Raw genomic sequence first — 21644 nt, forward strand, 5'->3', positions numbered from 1 at the left:
CCCCATTGACAGCCGTAGCCCCGTTTCACTGAAACAAGGCTAGGCGCCCAATTTGGCCTGAGCATCTTGCTGGCATCATAGAGCAGGCATTCAGAACATGCTGCTCATTTCCTGCTGGAAACCAAAGGGAGTCAAATTTCTCTCCCGTTGACTCAAAACCACACTCTAGATGGACCTTTTGTGAATAAAAACATATTGCAGGATAATTTTAACTTTTGGCAATGTTGTATTAGCTGCCCGTTGTGCGCCTCCACTAATTTTTGTTTCCATATTGTGCCAAGTGTACTTGTGTGGGTGTTGGCTAAGGATCTGCTTAGGTATCAATGTGATGGTTCTCAAGGTTAAAGAGTTTATCTTCATGTATTGTTAATGCTTATATGAAAGGAGTAGTCTGTTGGGTATGAAGCATTGGAGGATTGCTATTGCCCATGGAATCAAATTAAACTATGGTTGATTGAAAAGAAAGGCTACAATTGAAGAAAAAGTAGCTTCTTTGAAGTTTCGCTGCATCTCATAAAATAGTTTCACGTCCTAGTCACTATTTGCCTCTGGATATTTACTTCATGACAGTTTATATTATTCAATTAAATATTTAAAGATATCGTGCAAGCTCTAGCAGCAGAAAACTGAATTCACTAATTCAAGTACTATCTTCTTCGGTGGACTATCTGTTCACAGCAACGCATTTTCACCTTTATACCATACCATTGTTCAGCAGCCATTAAAAGTTTTCAGTGAGTTTACCGAACGGAGCATTGTGTGAAAGAGTGCTCAATCAAGGTCAAGGTTTGCAGTCCAGGGAGAAAAGAGAAAACAGAAGAGTCTCTCCAACCAGTCAGTCGGAGGAAGTCATGTCTCAAATTGACGCTGATTCTACGATTCAAATTGTCCTGCCTCTGTCTGAGTGACAGATGAAAGACGACCATAGCGTGGGACTCAATGTGGGAATAAGCTGGAAAGCAATACATAAATAAGCAGATACTGCGTGCTTAGGGCGGCACGGTGGCACAGTGGTTAGCACTGCTGCCTCACAGCGCCAGGGACCCGGGTTCGATTCCCGGCTTGAGTCATTGTTTGTGCAGAGTCTGCATGCTCTCCCCGTGTCTGCGTGGGTTTCCTCCGACAGTCTGAAAGATGTGCTGGTTAGGTACATTGGCCATTCTCCCTCAGTGTACCCTAACAGGCGCCGGAGCGTGGCGACTAGGGGATTTTCACAGTAGCTTCATCGCAATGCTAATGTAAACCTACTTGTGACACTAATAAATAAACTAAAATCTTTAAAACTTCTGAATTTGATAATAAAAATACTTAGTGGATTTTACCTCTTACATCATGAGTCAGCTAGGTGAGTCACTCGTGAAATATTCATCTTTTCCCACCATGTGGTATTCTATTCATGGACTGTTTAATAATGTTATGTTGTTTCTAGGGCATTATTTAGAATTATCAATGTGCAAAACGGTCTCTTCAAAAAAAAAAGCATGAGATTGAGAAAGAAAAAAAAGCCTCATAAGTTGCCAAATGATGTGTACCTGTGTAAAGGAGATTGCACACAAAAGTAGGACTTTAGTGTATTGCTAGCTGTGAGCAGCCCCTGAGACAGAGCCACGCAAATCAATATCTTCGTAATTACAGACGTTGAAAGTTAATTCACAGAAACTGAAGCTAGGACACCAATATTGGAACCAGGTTCAAAGAGACGTACAGGTTTTGGTTCAAAGAAGATCAATTGTCAGTTTTACTCTCTTTACAGTCATTAAAATGTGATATTATAACACAAATCATTTAAATATTAATCTCAAGATATATACAAAAATGTATATTGTGAAATATATACAAAAAGAATACTGCTGGTTAGATGCATTGGCCATTTAAAATTCTCCCTCAGTGTACCCGAACAGGCGCCGGAGTGTGGCTACTAGGGGATTTCACAGTAACTTCATTGCAGTGTTAATGTAAGCCTACTTGCGACATTAATAAATAAACTATAAAATAGAAACTGAACCTGATGAATTACTATTGGTCTCTGTGGACTGTTTACTTTAGTCGCCACACGCCAGCACCTGTTCGGGTACACTGAGGGAGAATTTAGCATAGCCAATGCACCTAACTAGCACGTCGTTTGGACTGTGGGAGGAAACCGGAGCACCCGGAGGAAACCCACGCAACAACAGGGAGAACGTACGAACTCCGCACAGATAGTGACCCAAGCTGGGAATTGAACCCCGGGTCCCTGGCGCTGTGGGGCAGCAGTGCCACCACGTCGCTTTTTTTAAAAAGCAATGTAATTGGAAAGAAGAAGGGTTTCGACAAAAGAAGAATTTATGTAGGAAGGCAACCTACTGATTTCCCTGGAATTTAACTTCAACAGGAGGGTAAGTGCGTCCTTTTCCTACGAGCATGGTTTGAGCAAACAATTTATAAATAGTGAACTACTCCTTGTAAACATAAAAACTGCGACAATTTTTTTAACTGGTAAAAAGGCAGAGCATTGCATTTAAATACAGGAAATAAAGATCCAAACTGCTCTGTGTAGATTTGTTGTGAAAATGTTTTGAATGCAGAATACACTTCTTGCATTATCAAGCATTTTTACATGAAAAAGCAAAATAAGGAATCTATTACTGCTCATGTACCCTATATAATGTTAGCCTTGCGTATGGAAATATTCATCACAAAAAGGGAGGAGAGAGTTGCAGTTCAAATCTAAATGTAGGTTAATGCAGCCTGAGAGACATTTTGTTCAGACCGTTGTAAAGGTTTATGCAGATGAAGGATTTAAGCTTAACACTGATTGATTCTGGGTATAAATACTGGGCACTACCACTGCAGGCAGGATACAAATCATGCTATTTTATTCGGTTGATATCAATAAGATAAAGATAGCCTGAGGAAGCACAAATCATTCTGGGTCTCAATGCATTTAGATGTATAAATACTTTTTCAGATGATGTTAAAAATACCAAACATATTTTGCTGGGTCTAGCTGCTGCCGTATCTATACAGAAATGTCAGTGCACAGACATTGGCAGATAGCTGCAGAGCACAGAGGCAGATGAAAAATACTGCAGCAATAAAAGTACAGTTTCGCCTTATTTAAAAATCTCCTACCATTTGATCTGTAGTCCTCCCATTGTCCCCTCTGACCTTCAGCTTCACAACAAGTTACACTCTTCATTTAGCCACAGTGCCTGTCCACTCATTCCCAGCTCTTGTTACACGTAGGTCCAATATAAACACGGTCTGAAAAGACTGCTTATAAAGGGAAGCAGTTTCTTCCAGCAGCCAGTTCCAGGAGCTTGTGTTCAAAACGTACTGCCTATTTTCCTTGATCCCCTTCTAATTTGAGCCATTTCCTTAGACCCGACTGTTTCTTTTCACGGTCTATCCAGTCTCAGTAACTTCAAGCATAACCCTTCCCTTACATCCAGTTTCCAGTTTGTGGAAACAACAGCTCAAAATTTGAAACAGCTTTCTTTCAACATTTGACTCATGAGGCCAGCGTTGCAAATGCACTGCCTCTCTGCTGCTCTGCCTTCTCTGTTGTCAAACAGATCCAATGCACAACAGTCACTGTTCATTTACTTCACCCCACAGGGATGAAACAGAATTTTGCTTGTGAAGGAAAGAGGTGGGGCTTGAAACTAATTAGAGTGGATTACGCGCTGGCATGGGATTGAGTATGTTTTGTCCTTACCTGATGTTGATCATTACTGTTGCCATTTCTAATAAGGTGATTCAGATTTCTTTGACGCCTTTATGAATGACATTAAGAAATACACCACAAATTTGCAGCAACCAGTACAGGCCCCCAACCAACAATCCTGCAGCACAGAGTATTTCTGCATTAGATTTTGACACAAATTGCAGACCTGGACTACAGGAGAGCATGTGCTAAATCCCGCAGCCTAAAACGTTTAACAGCTTCAATGCGGTCTATTAAAATGTATGTAACAATAATTACGACTGAAACCGTACTTATCCCGTAGTCAAGGGTCTCTTTAGATCAATTAAATATCAAAGCATAAAGGCGAAAATAATATGTTAATCTTTGAAATGAAATTAAGAGAGACAAGAGCTCCTCAACTTACTGATAACAAAAATATACTTTTCCTTTTTAGATGTTTTTCTAACTTAAACACCTCCCCTCACAAACCTCCCTCCTTCGAAGGTTCTGAGCCAGAATCCTCCGGCCATTCATGCACCGCCGCCAGCGAGGTCGAAGAATTTGGCGCTCAGCCAAATCTCCGTTCCCTGCAGTGGGACGGGAGAATCCCAGCTGCGAGCGAGGTCAGAGAATTCCGGCCCTGGATTCTTAGGAGTAGCAACAAGCTGGTACCTTGCCCAAACAGCGTTCAATGCGGTGTCAGACAGACACCCCTGGCGCTTATAAAACACTTCTCATGTACGTAATAAAATTACAGTACTTTGGCACTCAATAGAATCAGGTGAGCTGGGCAGCTAGACTATTTCATAGAAATTGCTGGATTGACAACACAAGGCGAAAAGTTGCGTTTTGGTGACATTAAATACATTGCATAAAATAACTCAGAACTCTCTTTGCAGCAGGGTCGTAGGAGTTACCACAGTGTTAAAATAACTACTTTCAAAGGCTTCAATGGGCAAATATTGTTTATGAAGCAAGGATCTAGATGGAATGTGTGCTTTCTCATCATGAAAGGTTCTATTGAAAGGCAACACCAATGCTCCATAAAAGTATATTTTCCTCTGTTTCCTTTTCTCATGTTTTTCCCCATGCCATGTGGTATCTGTGCCCGAGGGGGCATACAAATGGCCTGGGTTCCCAGAACTTCACCAGTCACCACCCAACGCTCCTGATCATCGAATGACCAACTTCCAGGTTCACAAATCAACACCGGGAATTTAAAAGAGGATGACTGGTACTCCCGAATCCATACCACAAAAAAATGCCAGTGTCTTTGGGATGGAAAGGAAAGTGAGAGTTTTGGTAGGACTAAAAAAACATGAGAACCCAGAGAGAACAGCTAATATTTTAGTCCATGACAACAAATGGGAGAATTTGAAAAAAAAACAACAAAGGAAACTATTCTCAGACAACAAAAACCTTTACAGTGATTCTCAGTGCCTTGCCTACAATCTTATACAAAGTCCAGTCATAGAATTAGGGCAACATTATTTCACTGTCAACAATAAGCCACACAATGAAGCATGGATTTGTCACAAAATTAGGAGAAACAGTAAGTCAATGTCGACAATATTTACAATGGGAGCGACCCTCTGAAAATTTGGAATATTTTTCTTGAAATTGTACTTAGTTTTTAACCATTCTGGGAAGTCATTTTTGAAATTGTCTGCACGGTTTTGGCCCTAGCTTTTCCTTTACTCTCATAAAGGTTAGTGCTCTACAAATGAATTGGCTGCTATTGATTTTGTATTCCTTGCAAGCTCGCTGATTTGCTTAACAATGACACAGCCCGCTACCAGTATTGATGCTACCAGGGTACAAAGGGGTCACTATGCTCGGAAAGAAGGGAAAAAAAAAACAAGCAAAGCTTTACTCGCCTCAAGAAAGCATAACTCATGAAAAGAGACACATGAACATTTGAGGACTGCGGCATCATTTCTGCAGTGACAATTTTCAAAAAAATCAAAAATGCTGTAAATCTAAATTTACAACCAGTGGCACTGCACAAAAAAAAATATTTACTTCACAGCTCATTTTTATTTTAGCTCTCATGAGTCTCCAGCCAGGGAGGAATGCAACAAACACATTCTTTATTTCTACTTTTGAGACTCTGTAATGGTTCCTTCATTTCCCTCCTCGAACTCTACTCAGTAACTCTTTCAATGCAACTCACCCTAAATTAAGAATTTATCATGTTAAGACCTGTAAGCACCAGACAACATCCTAACCACCCTCCGTGTTAGAGCATTTTAGTATACCGCCCTGCTGTGCAACCAGGGGAACGCGTTCTGCACAACACTAAATCACTTTTAATTGGGTTCAGATAATTGCTTATTCTTCATGCCCTGATCTTCACTTCTTGGCCCAAATTCTTCCACTCAAGGTATTTAAGGAATCTTATTCTTCCCAGGTATCTGGTACATGAAACGCCAGAGTGATATAACAAAGCCAGAAGAGGAAACTCCACATCCAATGCCAATAATTTAAAATTGCAGAACCCATTTTGAAAAATAACCCAATCTATCTGATGCCACGCGTGCAGTCAGTTTTGCTTGGCACTGATTGAGAGTAGAGTAAGTGTGAGACGTCACAGCCGAAACAGACAGCCTGGGTCTGCCACCCAGCTATGGAGCTGAATGCAAGAACAAAAATAATCAATAATGTCTGCAGGCTTGCTTCAGCAAATTAACTCCCACCTGACTGTTTAAAAATAGTAAAACCACCAAAATTATACACAATGGGGACGATTCTCTGCCGCCCCCCCCCCCTCCCTCCCCCAAACGCGCAAATCGCACTATGGCTGGAGAATCTCACGAGAGGAGCCATAATGCGATTCTCCCTGGTCATGGCTGACAACATATTCTGGTTCACACCCAGGGTCGCCAGATTTTGTGCTGGGTCTCTGGAACGCTAGTCTAGTGACAATACCACCCCCCCACCCCCTTCCTCCTGGATTCAGCCACCCGCCAGCGCAATGTGAAGCCATTGGGGTCTCCAAAACCAGAGACCAGTTGGGATGACCACACCAGGGGGACTCAGAGCTCATTGCAGCTCCCGGGTGGTCAGGGTCATGGTTGGGCAGCCTGGCACTGCCATGTTCATAATGCTAAGGTGCCAGGGGCACTGCCAGGTTGGCAGTGCCAAGGGGCAGAGCCCAAAGGAGGGAGCCTGAAAAAGGTGGGGCCTGATAGGTCGCCTTTGATGACCCTATAGGTGGGGTACCCCTCACTTGTGGGGGCCGATGGCACCAGCGATGGGGATGAGGCCTGATGCCTGCGAGTTGCAGTAGGGAGGGGGCTCTCTGCCAGTGAACACAATGAGGGGGGAGGGCAGTGTGTGGCTGCTGTAGGGTTGTCTGGAGTCTGATTGGCATCCTCAGGTCCCGCGCATCTCTTTCCCAGCAAGAATCTCCCCAAGCTCCAGAAAAATGCGTGGGTGGATTGTGATCTGGATTGTGCCAACCCACCCAGCAGGAATGTCACCGCTTTTTCCATCAAGGACAACACCGGGAATTTTTGGGGGAGAATTGCATCCAATAAATATATTTCTTAATTGACTTGGGGCCTTGGCACCATTTCATTTTTCAACTACGTCAATCACCATAATAAACACATTTTCAAAAACATTTACTATGGATTAGATTCAGCCAATTTGCATTCATAGAGTATTTTTCACAACCTCAGGATATCTCGAATCACGTCAACCTAATGATCTGCTCAATGATGCTCAGTCTGGGTACAATCGGGGTCATTTGGCAAAGGACAAAGAGTTGGATTCCAGAGTTTAGGTCAGAGCGACTGCCTTTGATATCAAGGCTGCATTTAACCAAGTGTAGCATCAAGGAGCCTAGCAAAATTGAAATCAATTGGAATCATAGAACCATAGAATAATTACCGTACTGAAGCTCCTTCGGCCCGTCATGCTTGTGCTGGTTCTCTGTAAGAACAATTCACTGACTGCCATTCCTTTGCTTTTCATCCATAACACTGCAATTCTTTTCCTTTTTGTTTAATAATTCAATTGCCTTCTGAATGCCTCTGTTGAGCCTGCTTCCAGCACACATCATGGCCATTGAATATACACGATGAAACACTTTGGTGTTCCGTATAGTTGGAGCCATACCTAACACAAAAGTAGCTGGTTGTGCCTCTTGTAGGCCAATCACCTTCATCCCAGGAGTTCCTCAGGGTACTGTCCTCAGCACAAACATCTTCAGCAGCTTCATCAATAACCTCCTTCCATCAGAAGGTTTGAAAATGTGGGGATGCTGAGGAAATTCACTGACAACGTTAGAAATGCAGGTACATTTAAGAATAAACCAGGTCTTGCTTCAGAGTGAATAGAGAAGAGGTGATGTTCATTGAAGCTTATTCCGAAGAGCTGGGTTTTTGCCAGTTGGGGTTACTTCTGGACAGGGAGAGGATGCAGAAGGGAAGAGAGTTTGTACTGAAGTATATTATCACACAAAACAGCTGCAAACCATCATAATGTCTTCTGCTGCATAATACCATTTGCAACTCCCCAGATACTGAAGCAGTCTTGCCAATATGTACCAAGACCTGGACACCTTTCGGGATTGGACTAATAAGTGGCAAAACATTGCCAGGCAAGTAGCATTTGTGCCAGACAAGTGCTAGGCACTGGTCATATCCACCAAGAGAGAATCTAATCATCTCCTCTTGACGTTCCAATGGCATTACCATCACAAAATTTCCCACTATCAAAATCTTTGGGGCTATCATTGAACAGAAACTTAATTGGAACAGCCAAATAAATACTGTGGCCACTAGAGCAAGTCAGAGGCTGGAAATTCTGAGGTATGTAACTCAGCTCCTGATTCCCCAAAGCCTGTCCACCATCTACATGACGAGAGTGTGATGGAACACTCTCCACTTGCCTTGATAAGTGTCACTCCAGCAACACTCAAGAAGCTCACCACCATTCAAGATGAAGCAGCCTGTTTGATTGGCACCTCATCCATGACCAACACACAAGTGACCGCAATGTGTACCATCTCCAAGATGCACTTCAGCAACTCAACAAGGCTCCTTTGACAGCATCTTCCAAACCTGTGATCTCTACCACCTAGAAGGACAAGGGAAGCAATTGCATGGGAACACCACCGCCTGCAAGTTCCCCTCCAAGTCACTGACTGTTCTGACTTGGAACTATATCACCGTTGCTTCTCAGTTGCCTTCTCAAAATCCTGGAATTCCCTTCCCAGTAACCATTTAGGGACTGCAGCGGTTCAAGAAGGCAGCTCACCAGCACCTTGTCAAAGGTAAGTGGGATGGTCAACAAATAGTGGTCAAGACAGTCATCTACATCCCATGAGAGAATTTTTTAAAAAACTTTTTACTGTTGGAAAACACAGCAGGCAATTTGTACACAAGCTCCCACAAGTAGCAGAGATAAACAATCTGATAATTCGGCTAAGTGATGCACGACACACACACACATGCACACACGTGCACACGCCCATGCGCACACACACACACACACACACGCTTTTGGAGAGCTGGTGCAGACACAAAGGGCTGAATGGCCTCCTTTCGTTGTTAGAGTCCTGGATCAGAATCCCAAATTACATTATGAAGCCAGATTAGACTCCAACAATTTTTTTATTTTGGCATAAATGTGAGGCTAGGATGTTTCACTCCAGGAGTAATTCCGTTGACAAATTAGGGATCTTTTAGGGAGGTAGTGGAAGCAGATACGATAGTGACTTTTAAGGGGCGTCTTGATAAATACATGAATAGGATGGGAATAGAGGGATATGGTCCCCGGAAGGGTAGGGGGTTTTAGTTAAGTCGGGCAGCATGGTCGGTGCAGGCTTGGAGGGCCGAAGGGCCTGCTCTTGCGCTGTAATTTTCTTTGTTCTTTGATAGTAAAACAAGCTTTATTTAACAACACAGTTTCAGTATAACTCTAATAAAATGAAGCAGCTTAACTCTTAACAGTTGAACAACAGGAAACAGCTTTAATTTCTAACTTAACACTTTTTCAAGTTCCAAATAAGCACACAATGAAAGGTTTAAAATTCCAGTTTAAATACAGTTAGCAACCATTAAAAATACTTGATATATGGAATGTACACAGTCTTGAAGTTTTCAGAGAGGTTTTGATTTTCAGAGCAGCTTACAGACCTCTGTCTTTATACAAGCCTCAACTAGAACTGAAAGTTGTTTTTCTCTGCTACAAACATAGTTCCTTCATTAACCACATTATCACATGACCATGTCAATCAACCTGATCAAAAACCCTGGGGGAATCTTCATCAATAAACAAACATCCATTAGCTCTATCCTAAGTAAACATTACAAGGCTAAAATGAGTAATTATCCTGCTCTCCAAGCATCTGAGCTGTATTCCTATCAGACATACTGACCAATTTTAAAACATTCCCCTTCACCAAATGCTATATCAATAGCACACTTTCATCACACATCTCTGTGATTCTGTGAATCCAACAGATTTTATAATTGCACATTTTCTGAACATTTGTTTCATTAACATTCAGGCCACAAGGCTTGCTGGCTGCATGTTTCAAATGTAGAAATGCCAAATGTTATCTTTTGGATCTCATTTCTACCTTAATAGGCCTTTTGCTTGGTGCAGTGGGGCTCCAGCTGGATCTTTGTATGAATGGGCAACCACCTCTGGTAGAATTTGTTCCTGAATTTGATGCTAGGGTATTGGAAAGAACTGCAGACCTCAACTGCCATCCTGACTGTGATTAGCAAACTCATTAGAGATCAGGTCAAATCAGAAACCTCTGGCCATTATAGGTTCTGGTACTATAGCACTGAAGTAGTTTGCTGAATAATGCTTCAGTAATATAATTAAACTGAGTTATAAAATCAGAACATTCTGAACTTTAAAGAATAAAAATTCACCAGTTCGATTGGAAAGTGGAAGAAAATAATTTCTATGGAGCTTTGGGTTGACGTGTCTACCATTGTACACAGGGGGCATTGAAATTAATTAAGCAAAGTAAAGTTTATTTATTAGTCACAAGGAAGGCTTACATTAACGCTGCAATTAAGTTACTGGGAAATTCCCCTAGTCGCCTGTTTGGGTCAATGCACCTAACCAGCACGTCTTTCAGACTGTGGGAGGAAACTGGAGCACCCGGAGGAAACCCATGTAGTTGACAGTTAATACAAATACCTTTTGGAGATATCCTTAACGGCTGGAGTTTTACCGCCCCGCCTGCCACAGGAGTCGGAGTGGGCAAGGGGCGGACAATGGGAAGATCCGTTGACCTGGGGCGGGATTTCACAGTTTCGGGACAAGCGAGGCTATAAAATCCCACCCAACATGTTTATTAACAGGACAGCTGAGGGTTAAAGAGGTGGAAAAAGGATTTTAAGCAATTAAAAGAGTCAAGCATAAAATTACGGCAAGTCCTCGTTTTGCAGAAATTGTCCCATTTCCACATTTTTAAAATAGCATGGAACTGCATCACAGCTGCCTTCAATTAAGCACAGTCCTGGGGGAAGTATGCCCCAGATTGCTGTAACGTGCAATGGTTCTGAATTAGTTTTTATTTTTAAATATTAGCAACTGTGTGAGAGCTGTCTCACTTTAGAGTTTCCTTCATCATGATTCCCTATTACTTCCACTAGATGCCCAGTCCAATATGGCATGGCACCAAGTTTTTTTAAAAGTTCTTCTCTACACATCCAAACCCACCTGAGGACACTTAGTGCTCAGGAAGAGTTTAAGATTCTAACCGGATTTCACATTTGAGTGAACAAAGAAATGGGATGGGTTGTTAATTAAGAAAAAAAATAAGATTGTTGCAGGGCTCAAAGCCAATTTTCTTTTTCTTTAAATAATTCCTCCCCATTGCCCCAAGGGGTCTTTCCTCAGAATCCAATGATACCCTCAAAAGCACAGAAACACAGACACAGGGCACCTGCTGACTATTCATGAAAGAACCTCATCAGTGAATCCCAACTGGTTATCTGGGCTGGAATTCTCCAACCTCACCTGCCGCTGGGATTCTCCATTCCCACTGCTCTGAGTGCCAAATTCTCCATTCTCGCTGGCAGCAGCAGTGGGACGTGCGAGACCGGAGAATTCCGGCCCTGATCGTGGAATACGCAATGGGCCGATTGAGTACCATTGCTGAGCCCAAAAGCCTGGGATGAACCCACTTTTGTGGTCAGCAGGACCCCAGGAAAGTTAATTGGCTGCTGCAGGGGCGGCCCTCCTTATTGAGGCCCACCCCAAGAGTTGCCAACCAATCGCAGGGTCGGCAGCTCAGAAGCACCACTAGGAGTGGTAGCCCACTGCAACTTGAGGTCGACGACACAGTGATGGACCTGTGACCACACAATCTGGTAAGTGGAGTCTGGGGGTGCCGGGGTCTGCTGACTTATCCCGGCAATTAGGAGAGAGGGAGTGGTTGAATAGGAGTGTAGGTGGCACCATTTGTTGCAGGGGGGCCCCTCTATGTGCCCAGGAGTGCCTACAAAAAGGGCCACCCTCCCTCCAGAAGCTGCTGAAAGTCACCTCGCTGCTGATAAATAGATCCCAAGTCAGATAGTGAAATATAAAACTAAGATACAAATCCTTTTTATTAAGTTAGTTTCCCTCCCCACTTTACAGAAACTCTACCCCAGCAGCCCAGGCCCAGAGGGCTGGTAAAATCCAGCCCAGTGCTTCTGTTCCCACCCCGCATCCACACACTTCCAATAGGGGTGGCACAGTAGTTAGCACTGCTGCCTCACAACACCATGGACCTGGGTCCGAATCCCGGCTTGGGTCACTGTCTGTGGGGAGTCTGCACATTCTGTTCATGTCTGCGTGGGTTTCCTCCGGGTGCTCCGGTTTCCTCCCACAGTCTGAAAGACATGCTGGTTCGATGCATTGGCCATGCTAAATTCTCCCTCAGTGCACCCGAACAGGCACTGGAGTGTGGTGACTAGGGATTTTCACAGTAACTTCACTGCAGCGTTAACGTAAGCCTTCTTGTGATACTAATAAATAAATTTAAACTTTAGGATTCACTGTTTAAAAATGAGGGTGGAAACTCTGACCTTTTTTTCCTTCCTTAATGGTAATCCATTTTAGTGCCCCACCCCGTAACTGAAATTAACTGACACAAAAGTTGTACTTGGTTGCTGACAATTGAACCTCGTAACAAACACCTATTATTCTTCAAGTCAGAAAATGTTTAATAAAAACTACTTATTTTTGCATCACAGGAAAACTTCAAAGGATGCTAAATACATCAAAACTGTGGACAAATATAAAACAACATACTCTTCCAAATATTTACTATGGAAGATATGAGTAACAAATGCTCAATAAACAAAGATAATGAAAACAGGATTAATAATAGGCTTTAGCATCAGTGATGGATGCCCGAAACACACAAAGAACTAACACATTCAAACAGCACCTTATTTTGCAGAAGAACTATTTTGCAGGAAAAATAAGCAAGTGAGATTTTTTTCAGCTCGTCATGACATTCCGCTTGGTAAATATGTCCATCCACACTACCCATACAACCACTGCTTGAGAGATTTGCTGCTCATAGAACAGTACTGCACATGAAAAGGCCCTTCGGCCCACAATGTTGTGCTGAACATGATGCCAAATCAAACTAATCCCTTCTGCCTGCCCTTGGTCCATATCCTTCTTTTCCGTGCATATTCATGTGCTGATCTAAAAGCCCCTGAAAATGCCCCTATCGTATCTGCCTGCACCATCACCCCTGGCAGCGCATTCCAGATACCTACCACTCTTGTGTAAAAAAACCTGACCCTCTCACCTTAAGTGCATGACCCCTGGTGTTAGACATTTCAAATCTGAGAAAAAGATTCCAACTATCAACCTTAACTATGACTGACATAATTTTATAGACTTCTATCAGATCTCCCTTCAGTCTCCACCAATCCAAAGAAAACAACCCTAGTTTGTCCAGCCTCTCCTTATAGATCATATCCTCTAATCCAAGCAGCATCCTGGTAATCTTCTTCTGCACTCTCTCCAAAGCCTCCACATCCTTCCTGTAATGTGACGACCAGAATTGAACGCAATACTCTTAAGTGTGGCCTCACCAAAGTTTTATAAAGCTGCAGCATGACATCCTGACTCTTCGACTCACTGTCCCGACCAATAAAGGCAAGCATGTCATACGCCTTCTTTACCGCCCTGTCTACTTGTGAGGCCACTTTCAGGGAGCTATGAACTCGAACCCCAAGATCCCTCTGCACATCAATGCTGTTCAGGGGCCTGCCATTAAGTGAATACTTACCCTTAACATTTGATCTCCCAAACTGCAACACCTCACACTTGCCCGGATTAAACTCCATTCGCCATTTCTCCAGCCATATCTGCAGCTTACCTATATCCCGCTGTATCCTTTGACAACCTTATACAATATCCACAATTCCATCCATCTTTGTGTTATCTGCAAACTTACTAACCCACCCATCTGCGTTTTCTTCCAAGTCATTTATATATATTTTCACAGGGGGTTTTCACAGTAACTTCATTGCAGTGTGAATGCAAGCCTACTTGTAACACTAGTAATTATATAGATATAGAACATAGAACATAGAAAAACTACAGCACAAACAGGCCCTTCGGCCCACAAGTTGCACCGGTCATGTCCCTACCTACCTAGACTTATATATAGGCTTACCTATAACCCTCAATCCTATTAAGTCCCATGTGCTCATCCAGAAGTCTCTTAAAAGACCCTATCGAGTTTGCCTCCACCACCACTGACGGCAGCCGATTCCACTCACCCACCACCCTCTGAGTGAAAAACTTACCCCTGACATCTCCTCTGTACCTACTCCCCAGCACCTTAAACCTGTGTCCTCTCGTAGCAGCCATTTCAGCCCTGGGAAAAAGCCTCCGAGAATCCACCCGATCTATACCTCTCAACATCTTGTACACCTCTATAAGGTCACCTCTCATCCTTCATCTCTCCAAGGAGAAAAGACCGAGCTCCCTCAGCCTATCCTCATAAGGCATGCCAACCAATCCAGGCAACATCCTTGTAAATCTTCTCTGCACCCATAGAGAACCATAGAAAATTACAGCTCAGAAACAGGCCTTTTGGCCCTTCTTGTCTGTGCCGAACCATTTTATGCCTAGTCCCACTGACCTGCACTTGGACCATATCCCTCCACACCCCTCGCATCCATGAACCCGTCCAAGTTTTTCTTAAATGTTAAAAGTGACCCCGCATTTACCACTTTATCCGGCAGCTCATTCCACACTCCCACCACTCTCTGCGTGAAGAAGCCCCCCCTAATATTCCCTTTAAACTTTTCTCCTTTCACCCTTAACCCATGCCCTCTGGTTTTTTTCTCCCCTAGCCTCAGCGGAAAAAGCCTGCTTGCATTCACTCTATCTATACCCATCAAAATCTTATACACCTCTATCAAATCTCCCCTCAATCTTCTACGCTCCAGGGAATAAAGTCCCAACCTATTCAATCTCTCTCTGTAACCCATTCAATCATTTCCACATCCCTCCTGTAATGAGGCAACCAGAACTGAGCACAGTACTCCAAGTGGGGTCTGACGAGGGTCTTATAAAGCTGCATCATTATCTCCCGACTCCTAAACTCAATCCCTCAATTGATGAAGGCCAGCACACCATACGCCTTCTTAACCACTCTACCTGCGAGGCCGATTTAAGAGTCCTATGGACCCGGACCCCAAGGTCCTTCTGATCCTCTACACTGATAAGAGTCTTACCCTTGATATTATACATTTGAATGAGGTCCCCTCTTATTCCTCTAAACTGCAGTGAATACAGGCCTAATACATATATTATGTACATCTTTGTTTCACCAAATTGCTTTTTGCCTGGCAATATAGGTTAAAATTGCCCATATTTATTGTCCAGGGACACTGGGGTTAATCAACCTGCTGAAAAACCTCCGTATATGGCACCTTAAAACAAACTGTCTTGGTAACTCCGATTCTAAACAGCCCCCATTGGAAGCACTTCCTCTCAAACACCATTCCCACAGCAGCACAGTGGACATTGCAACATACAAAGAATGAGACTTGTGTAAACCTCCATCTTAACAACTCACAGTAAATGTCAATGGACTTGGACAAAGTCAACATGGGTTTATGAAAGGGAAATCGTGTTTGATAAACCTACTGGAGTTTTCTTGAGGACGTAACCAGTAGACTAGATAAGGGAGAACCAGTGGATGTAGTGTACTTGGTTTTTCAGAATGTTTTTGATACAAGTCCCACACAAGAGGTCAGTGTGCAAAGTTAAAGCACATTGGATTGAGGGTAATATGCTGGCACGGATTGAGAGCTGGTTAGCAGACAGGAAACAGAGAGTAGTAATAAATGGGCCTTTTTTGGAGTGGCAGGCAGTGACTAGTGGGGTACCAAAGGAGTCAGTGCTTGGGCCCTAGCTATTCACAATACATATGTTCTTATACCAACGATTTGGATGGAGAAATCAAATGTAATATTTCCAGTTTGCTGCCGACCCAAAACTAGGCAGAATTGTGATTGGTAAAGAGGAAGTAAAGAGGCTTTAAAGCGATTAAAACAAGTTGAGTGAATGGGCAAATACATGGCAGATGCAGTATAACGCAGATAAGCGTGAAGTTATCCACTTCGGTAGGAGAAACAGAATGGCAGAGTATTATTTAAATGGTAATAGTTTGGGAAATGTTAACGTACAAAGGGACCAGGCTGTCCTTGCATACCAGTCATTGAAAGCAAGCATGCAAGTGCAGCAAGCAGTTAGGAAAGCAAATGGTATGTTGACCTTCATTACAAGAGGATTTGAGTACAGGAACAAGGATGTCGTTCTGCAACTGTACAGGGCCTTGGTGAGAACATACCTGGAGTATTGTATGGAGTTTTGGTCTCCTTACTAAGAAAATATGTATTTGCCACAGAGGGAGTGCAGAGAAGGTTCACTAGTCTGATTCTTGAGACGGCAGGATTGTTGTATAAGGAAAGATGGGGTCAATTAGACCTGTATTCACTGCAGTTTAGAGGAATAAGAGGGAACCTCATTCAAATGTATAAACTTCTGTCAGGGCTGGACAGCCAGGATGCAGTGATGATGTTTCCCTGGCTGTAGGCCATTTAGGACTGAGATGAGGAAAACCTTCTTCCCCCAGAGGCTGATGAACGTGTGGAATTCTCTACCACACATGGCATTGGAGGCCAAGTCAATTAGTGCATTTAAGAAATAAATAGATAGATTTCTAGGCACTAAAAGTGTCAAGCAATATGCGGAGAGAGCAGGAGTATGGTAGAGGATCAGCCATGATCACACTGAATGGCCTACTCCTGCTCCTATTTTCTATGTTTCTGTTTCTAGTGTAACTCATCAGAAGTTCAAATGCTGTACTAGCCAAAAAAATGGAACATTTTACAACTCAATATTATTTTTTAGATTTGACATTTAAACTCTCTGGAACCATAATCATTGGTGAGATCATGGCAGATTTAAACAACTATTCTCATCTCGGATTTGACCAATCCCTACTATAACTGGTGGTTCCGTTCTAAGTTAGTTTTTCCAAAGTAGTTGTACCAAATCTAAATGTAGAATAACCTTCATGAGAAAATAGATCCTTACAGAACTCAAAATTTTAACAAGATTCTCCCATGTCTCCTGAAGATTGAAGGATATATATATGTGTCGTACTACTCTTTTCAACTTCAAATTTTCTGTTCACATAACATTAAGTTCAGAAAAAGCCTCAAAAAAGTGCACTGACAAAATAATGTGTAGTATGTTATTACTGAGCTTTATTTAGACTTAAATGAGTACGCAGTAATTCTAGACTTCAGTTCAACCTCAAACATTGCAGCAGTTTAAAAGATCACGGGGTTTCACCAATGGCTCAGTGGGTTTGCAGATTAACGCAGACATACAAATCAAAACGTGAACAGATTTCACTTCTCACCCTCCACTGTGTTAATCGATCAGAGGTAGTGGTAAAACTGTCTTCATTGCTTTAAGTTAGGGAGGGAAAAAAGTCAATTGGATCCCTGCATCAGGTCACTCTTAGAGGACTGCTGATAGATGCAAGCGTGTGGACATCAAGAAAGATTTTGCATTTACATAGTGCCCAACACAACCGCAGGATGTCTCAAAGTACTTCAAACTAATCAATTACTTTTAAAGTTTCGTCACTGATGCAGTGTCGAGAAATGCAGAAGCCATAAACAAGGATAGGATCATTGACTTTAACGTTGGATGAAGAATAAATATTGGTCACGATAGCAGGAGAACAACTTTTGTCATGATATCTTTTAGATCCATTTGAAAGTTCAGACCTGGCCTCAGTCTCATCTGAAGGGTGGCACGGCGGCACAGTGGTTAGCACGGCTGCTTCACAGCGCCAGGGACACAGGTTCAATTCCCAGCTTGGGTCACTGGCTTTGTGAAGTTTTCACGTTCTCCCCGTGTCCGCGTGGGTTTCCTCCGGGTGCTCCGGCTTCCTCCCACATTCTGAAAGACCTGCTGGTTAGGTGCATTGACCCGAACTGTGGCGACGAGGGGAATTTCACACTAATTGCACTTCATTGCAGTGTTAAAGTAAGCCTTACTTGTGACTACTAAATAAACTTTTTTATTTTATCTCCAATAGTGAAGACAGGATTGGGCTCAGCTGAGTTGGCCCTGCTTTCCTGACAAAAAACACTGATTGAATAATAGGGGCCATTTTAATCTTGCTCATTTGGTGGAAACTGGGCTGTGAGCCTTACCCATCAACAGGCCATTCCTTTCTCACAATCTTCAATTTTCAGATGGCAAGAGGTAAGAGCGCTAGTGGTTAACACTGATGCCTCACAGCGCCAGGGACCTGGGGTTGATTCCCAGCTTGAGCCACTGTCTGTGCGGAGTTTGCACGTTCTCCCCGTGTCTGCGTGGGTTTCCTCCGGTGCTCCGGTTTCCTCCCACAGTCCGAAAGACGTGCTGGTTAGGTGTATTGGCCATGCTAAATTCTCCCTCAGTGTACCCGAACAGGCGCCGGAGTGTGGCGATTAAAGGATCTTCACAGTAACTTTGTTGCAGTGTTAATGTAAACCTACTTGTGACACTAATAAATAAACTTTAAACAAACTCAAGTCTGACAACTATGTCTCACAGGCAGCCTCATCTAAATCTTATTCCTAACTTATCACCCATTGTGAGTCTCCTCAAGAAGAAATGTTCTGGAGTCTTGCGTCATATTTGAACTGGTATTTAAGTTCTACCTTTTAAAAAATCGTTTCTCATAATATGAATTATTTTGATAAGTGATGGAGAAGAAAAACTATTTTTATTTACCGATTTTACAGAACACTGAAATTTCTGTAAGTTTCACTGTGGAACAATCAAGACATTTGGAATAAACCATTAAATATTAAACATTAAATATTAAACCAGTGTAAATGGAAACAACTTTGCTCATAAAGAGTAAATCTAAGGACAGTACAGTCATTATCAGGAGCCATAATACCTTGGGGAAAGTGGTGGCGATGAAGGAACCTGTTGGCCCTCGTATTGCTGAACCATTGCCCGAACACTCCAGGAGGGACTTCCAATTTCCTCCTCAAAACTACAGAAAGAAATAAAATGGTCACGCAGTGCTTCATCAGATAGTGCAAATCTAAATAACAAAATTCCTACCCAATTTCTTGCCCATTCCCAAGCTTCAGGAATGATATATCGCAGGAGTGTGGCAACTAGAAGATTTTCACAGTAACTTCATTGCAGTGCGAATGTAAGCCTACTTGTGACTCATAAATACATTTACTTTACTTCATATATCTACAAGTCTACTTTCCTGGTATCCTGGGAAAATGCCAAGTTGCAAAAAACATTCAGCACTCCGCAACAGGAGTTTATATTAATATTACAACAGCCAGCAGAGGGCAGCTTTGTGACATTTTCTTATTCATGTGCTACTTGCAAAGTAGCGCTTCTAGTAAATTATTGGCTGAAATTAAAAAGGAAAGCTCACGTGTTAAAATACTCCCTACTCAATTAATAACATTTAGGGGTCGAATGCAACTGTTACAAACTGGGAGTTGCCCTTACCTGCAAACAAATAAACTGGCCTCAGTGAGGTCATTCATTTAAATAAATTTCCCATGTTCTGAGGCTCCAGGAGCACCAGGACCATGTTACAGGACACCAGCCTATGAACTGCTTTGGGACTCATATAGTGTGCTGGCACTTTCATGGTTAAGGGGAAGGTCAACTAGCACTGACAACTGGCCAGGGATGTCCGAAGCCTGAAAGATGACCTTAAACATCTATTCCAATCTTCAGTTTGTGAAATAACAACAGAAAGTGCTGCAAAAACTCACCAGGTATTTAGAATAGAATAGAATAGAATCATAGAATCCTACAGTGCAGAAAGAGGCCATTCGGCCCATCGAGTCTGCACCGACCACAATCCCACCCAGGCCCTATCCACATATCCCTACATATTTACCCGCTAACCCCTCTAACCTATGCATCCCGGGACACTAAGGGGCAATTTAGAATGGCCAATCAACCTAGCCCGCACATCTTTGGACTAGAGTTAATGTTTTGAGTCAGTATGACTCTTCTTCAGAGTTAATGAGAGGGAGACATCTGATGGATTTGATGTATAAGAGGGGATGGAGCAGGTGGAGCAAAGTAGAAAGTCACCCAGTCTGCGTTTAGTCATTCCAACTTAGAGGAGATTGCATTGGGAGCAGCAAATAAAGCAGACCAAATGAAATGCTGCTTAATATGAGAGTTTGGGGGCTTGAACAGTGAGGAGGGAGCAGGTAACGGGGCAGGCGTTATATCTTCTGCGATTGTAAGACAAGGTTCCATGGGAAGGGGGTGAGGTGTTGGGCATGATGGAGGAATGGACCAGGGTTTCACAGAATGGGTGATCCCAGCAGAATGCTGATGCGCATTGGGGGGGGGGGGGGGGGGGGGTTGGGGGGAGGAGTGAGAGGAAGATATGTGTCATGGTGCTTGGGGGGGGGGGGGGGGGGGGGGGGTTGGGGGGAGGAGTGAGAGGAAGATATGTGTCATGGTGCTTGGGGGGGGGGGGGGGGTTGGGGGGAGGAGTGAGAGGAAGATATGTGTCATGGTGCTGGGGGGGGGGGTTGGGGGGAGGAGTGAGAGGAAGATATGTGTCATGGTGCCATCATGCTGGAGTTGGCAGAAATGATGGAACCTTTGAATGCAGAGGCTGGTGTGGTGAAAAGTGAATTCTATTTGGGTTTGCAACCATGGGGTTTGGTGTTCCGGTCATACCATACACAGAATGCATTTTGGTCGCAAAAATGGTAAGGTGACTTATTATCTAAATGGGGAGAGACTTCGGGGTGCTCCGGTGCAGAGGGATCTGGGTGTCCTCGTTCATGAGTCACAGAAAACTAGCATGCAGGTGCAGCAGATAATAAAGAAAGCAAATGGAATGTTGGCATTTATAGCTAAAGGAATAGAATATAAAGGTGAGGAAGTATTGTTGCAACTATGCAAGGCATTGGTGAGGCTGCAGCTGGAGTGTTGTGCACAGTTTTGGTCCCCGTATTTGGGGAAAGATGTAGTGATATTGGAGGCAGTTCAGAGGAGGTTCACTAGATTGATTCCAGAGATGAGGGGTTTGTCGTTTGAAGAGAGATTGAACAGTTTAGGCCTATACTGTCTGGAATTTAGAAGAATGAGGGGAGATCAAGTTGAGGTATACAAGATGATAAAAGGTGTGGATAAAGTAGACGTGGAGCGGATGCTTCCACTGGTAGGGCATTCTGGGACGAGAGGTCATAGTCTTAGGATAAGGAGTAGCAAATTTAAAATAGAGTGGTTGTGAATCTGTGGAATTCGCTACCCCAAAGTGCGGTGGATGCTGGGACAGTGAGTAAATTGAAGGAGGAGTTAGACAGATTTTTAATTGGTAATGGGTTGAAGGGTTATGGGGAGAAGGCAGGAAAATGGGGATGAGGAGCATATCAGCCATGATCGAATGGCGGAG

General features: G+C 43.2%; 1 protein-coding gene across 3 annotated transcripts in view; it reads right to left on the minus strand.

Moving 5' to 3' along the window:
* LOC144479921 (dixin-like) overlaps nt 1-21644 on the minus strand; it is a 143498-nt gene that overhangs the window by 55220 nt on the left and 66634 nt on the right. For all 3 annotated transcript variants that reach the window (XM_078198974.1, XM_078198973.1, XM_078198972.1), the window contains one exon: nt 19140-19238. In XM_078198974.1, coding sequence (XP_078055100.1) covers nt 19140-19238 — 99 coding nt within the window. The remainder of the gene's footprint in view (nt 1-19139; nt 19239-21644) is intronic.

Source organism: Mustelus asterias, chromosome 27, assembly GCF_964213995.1.
Source record: "Mustelus asterias chromosome 27, sMusAst1.hap1.1, whole genome shotgun sequence".
Taxonomy (NCBI): Eukaryota; Metazoa; Chordata; class Chondrichthyes; order Carcharhiniformes; family Triakidae; genus Mustelus; species Mustelus asterias.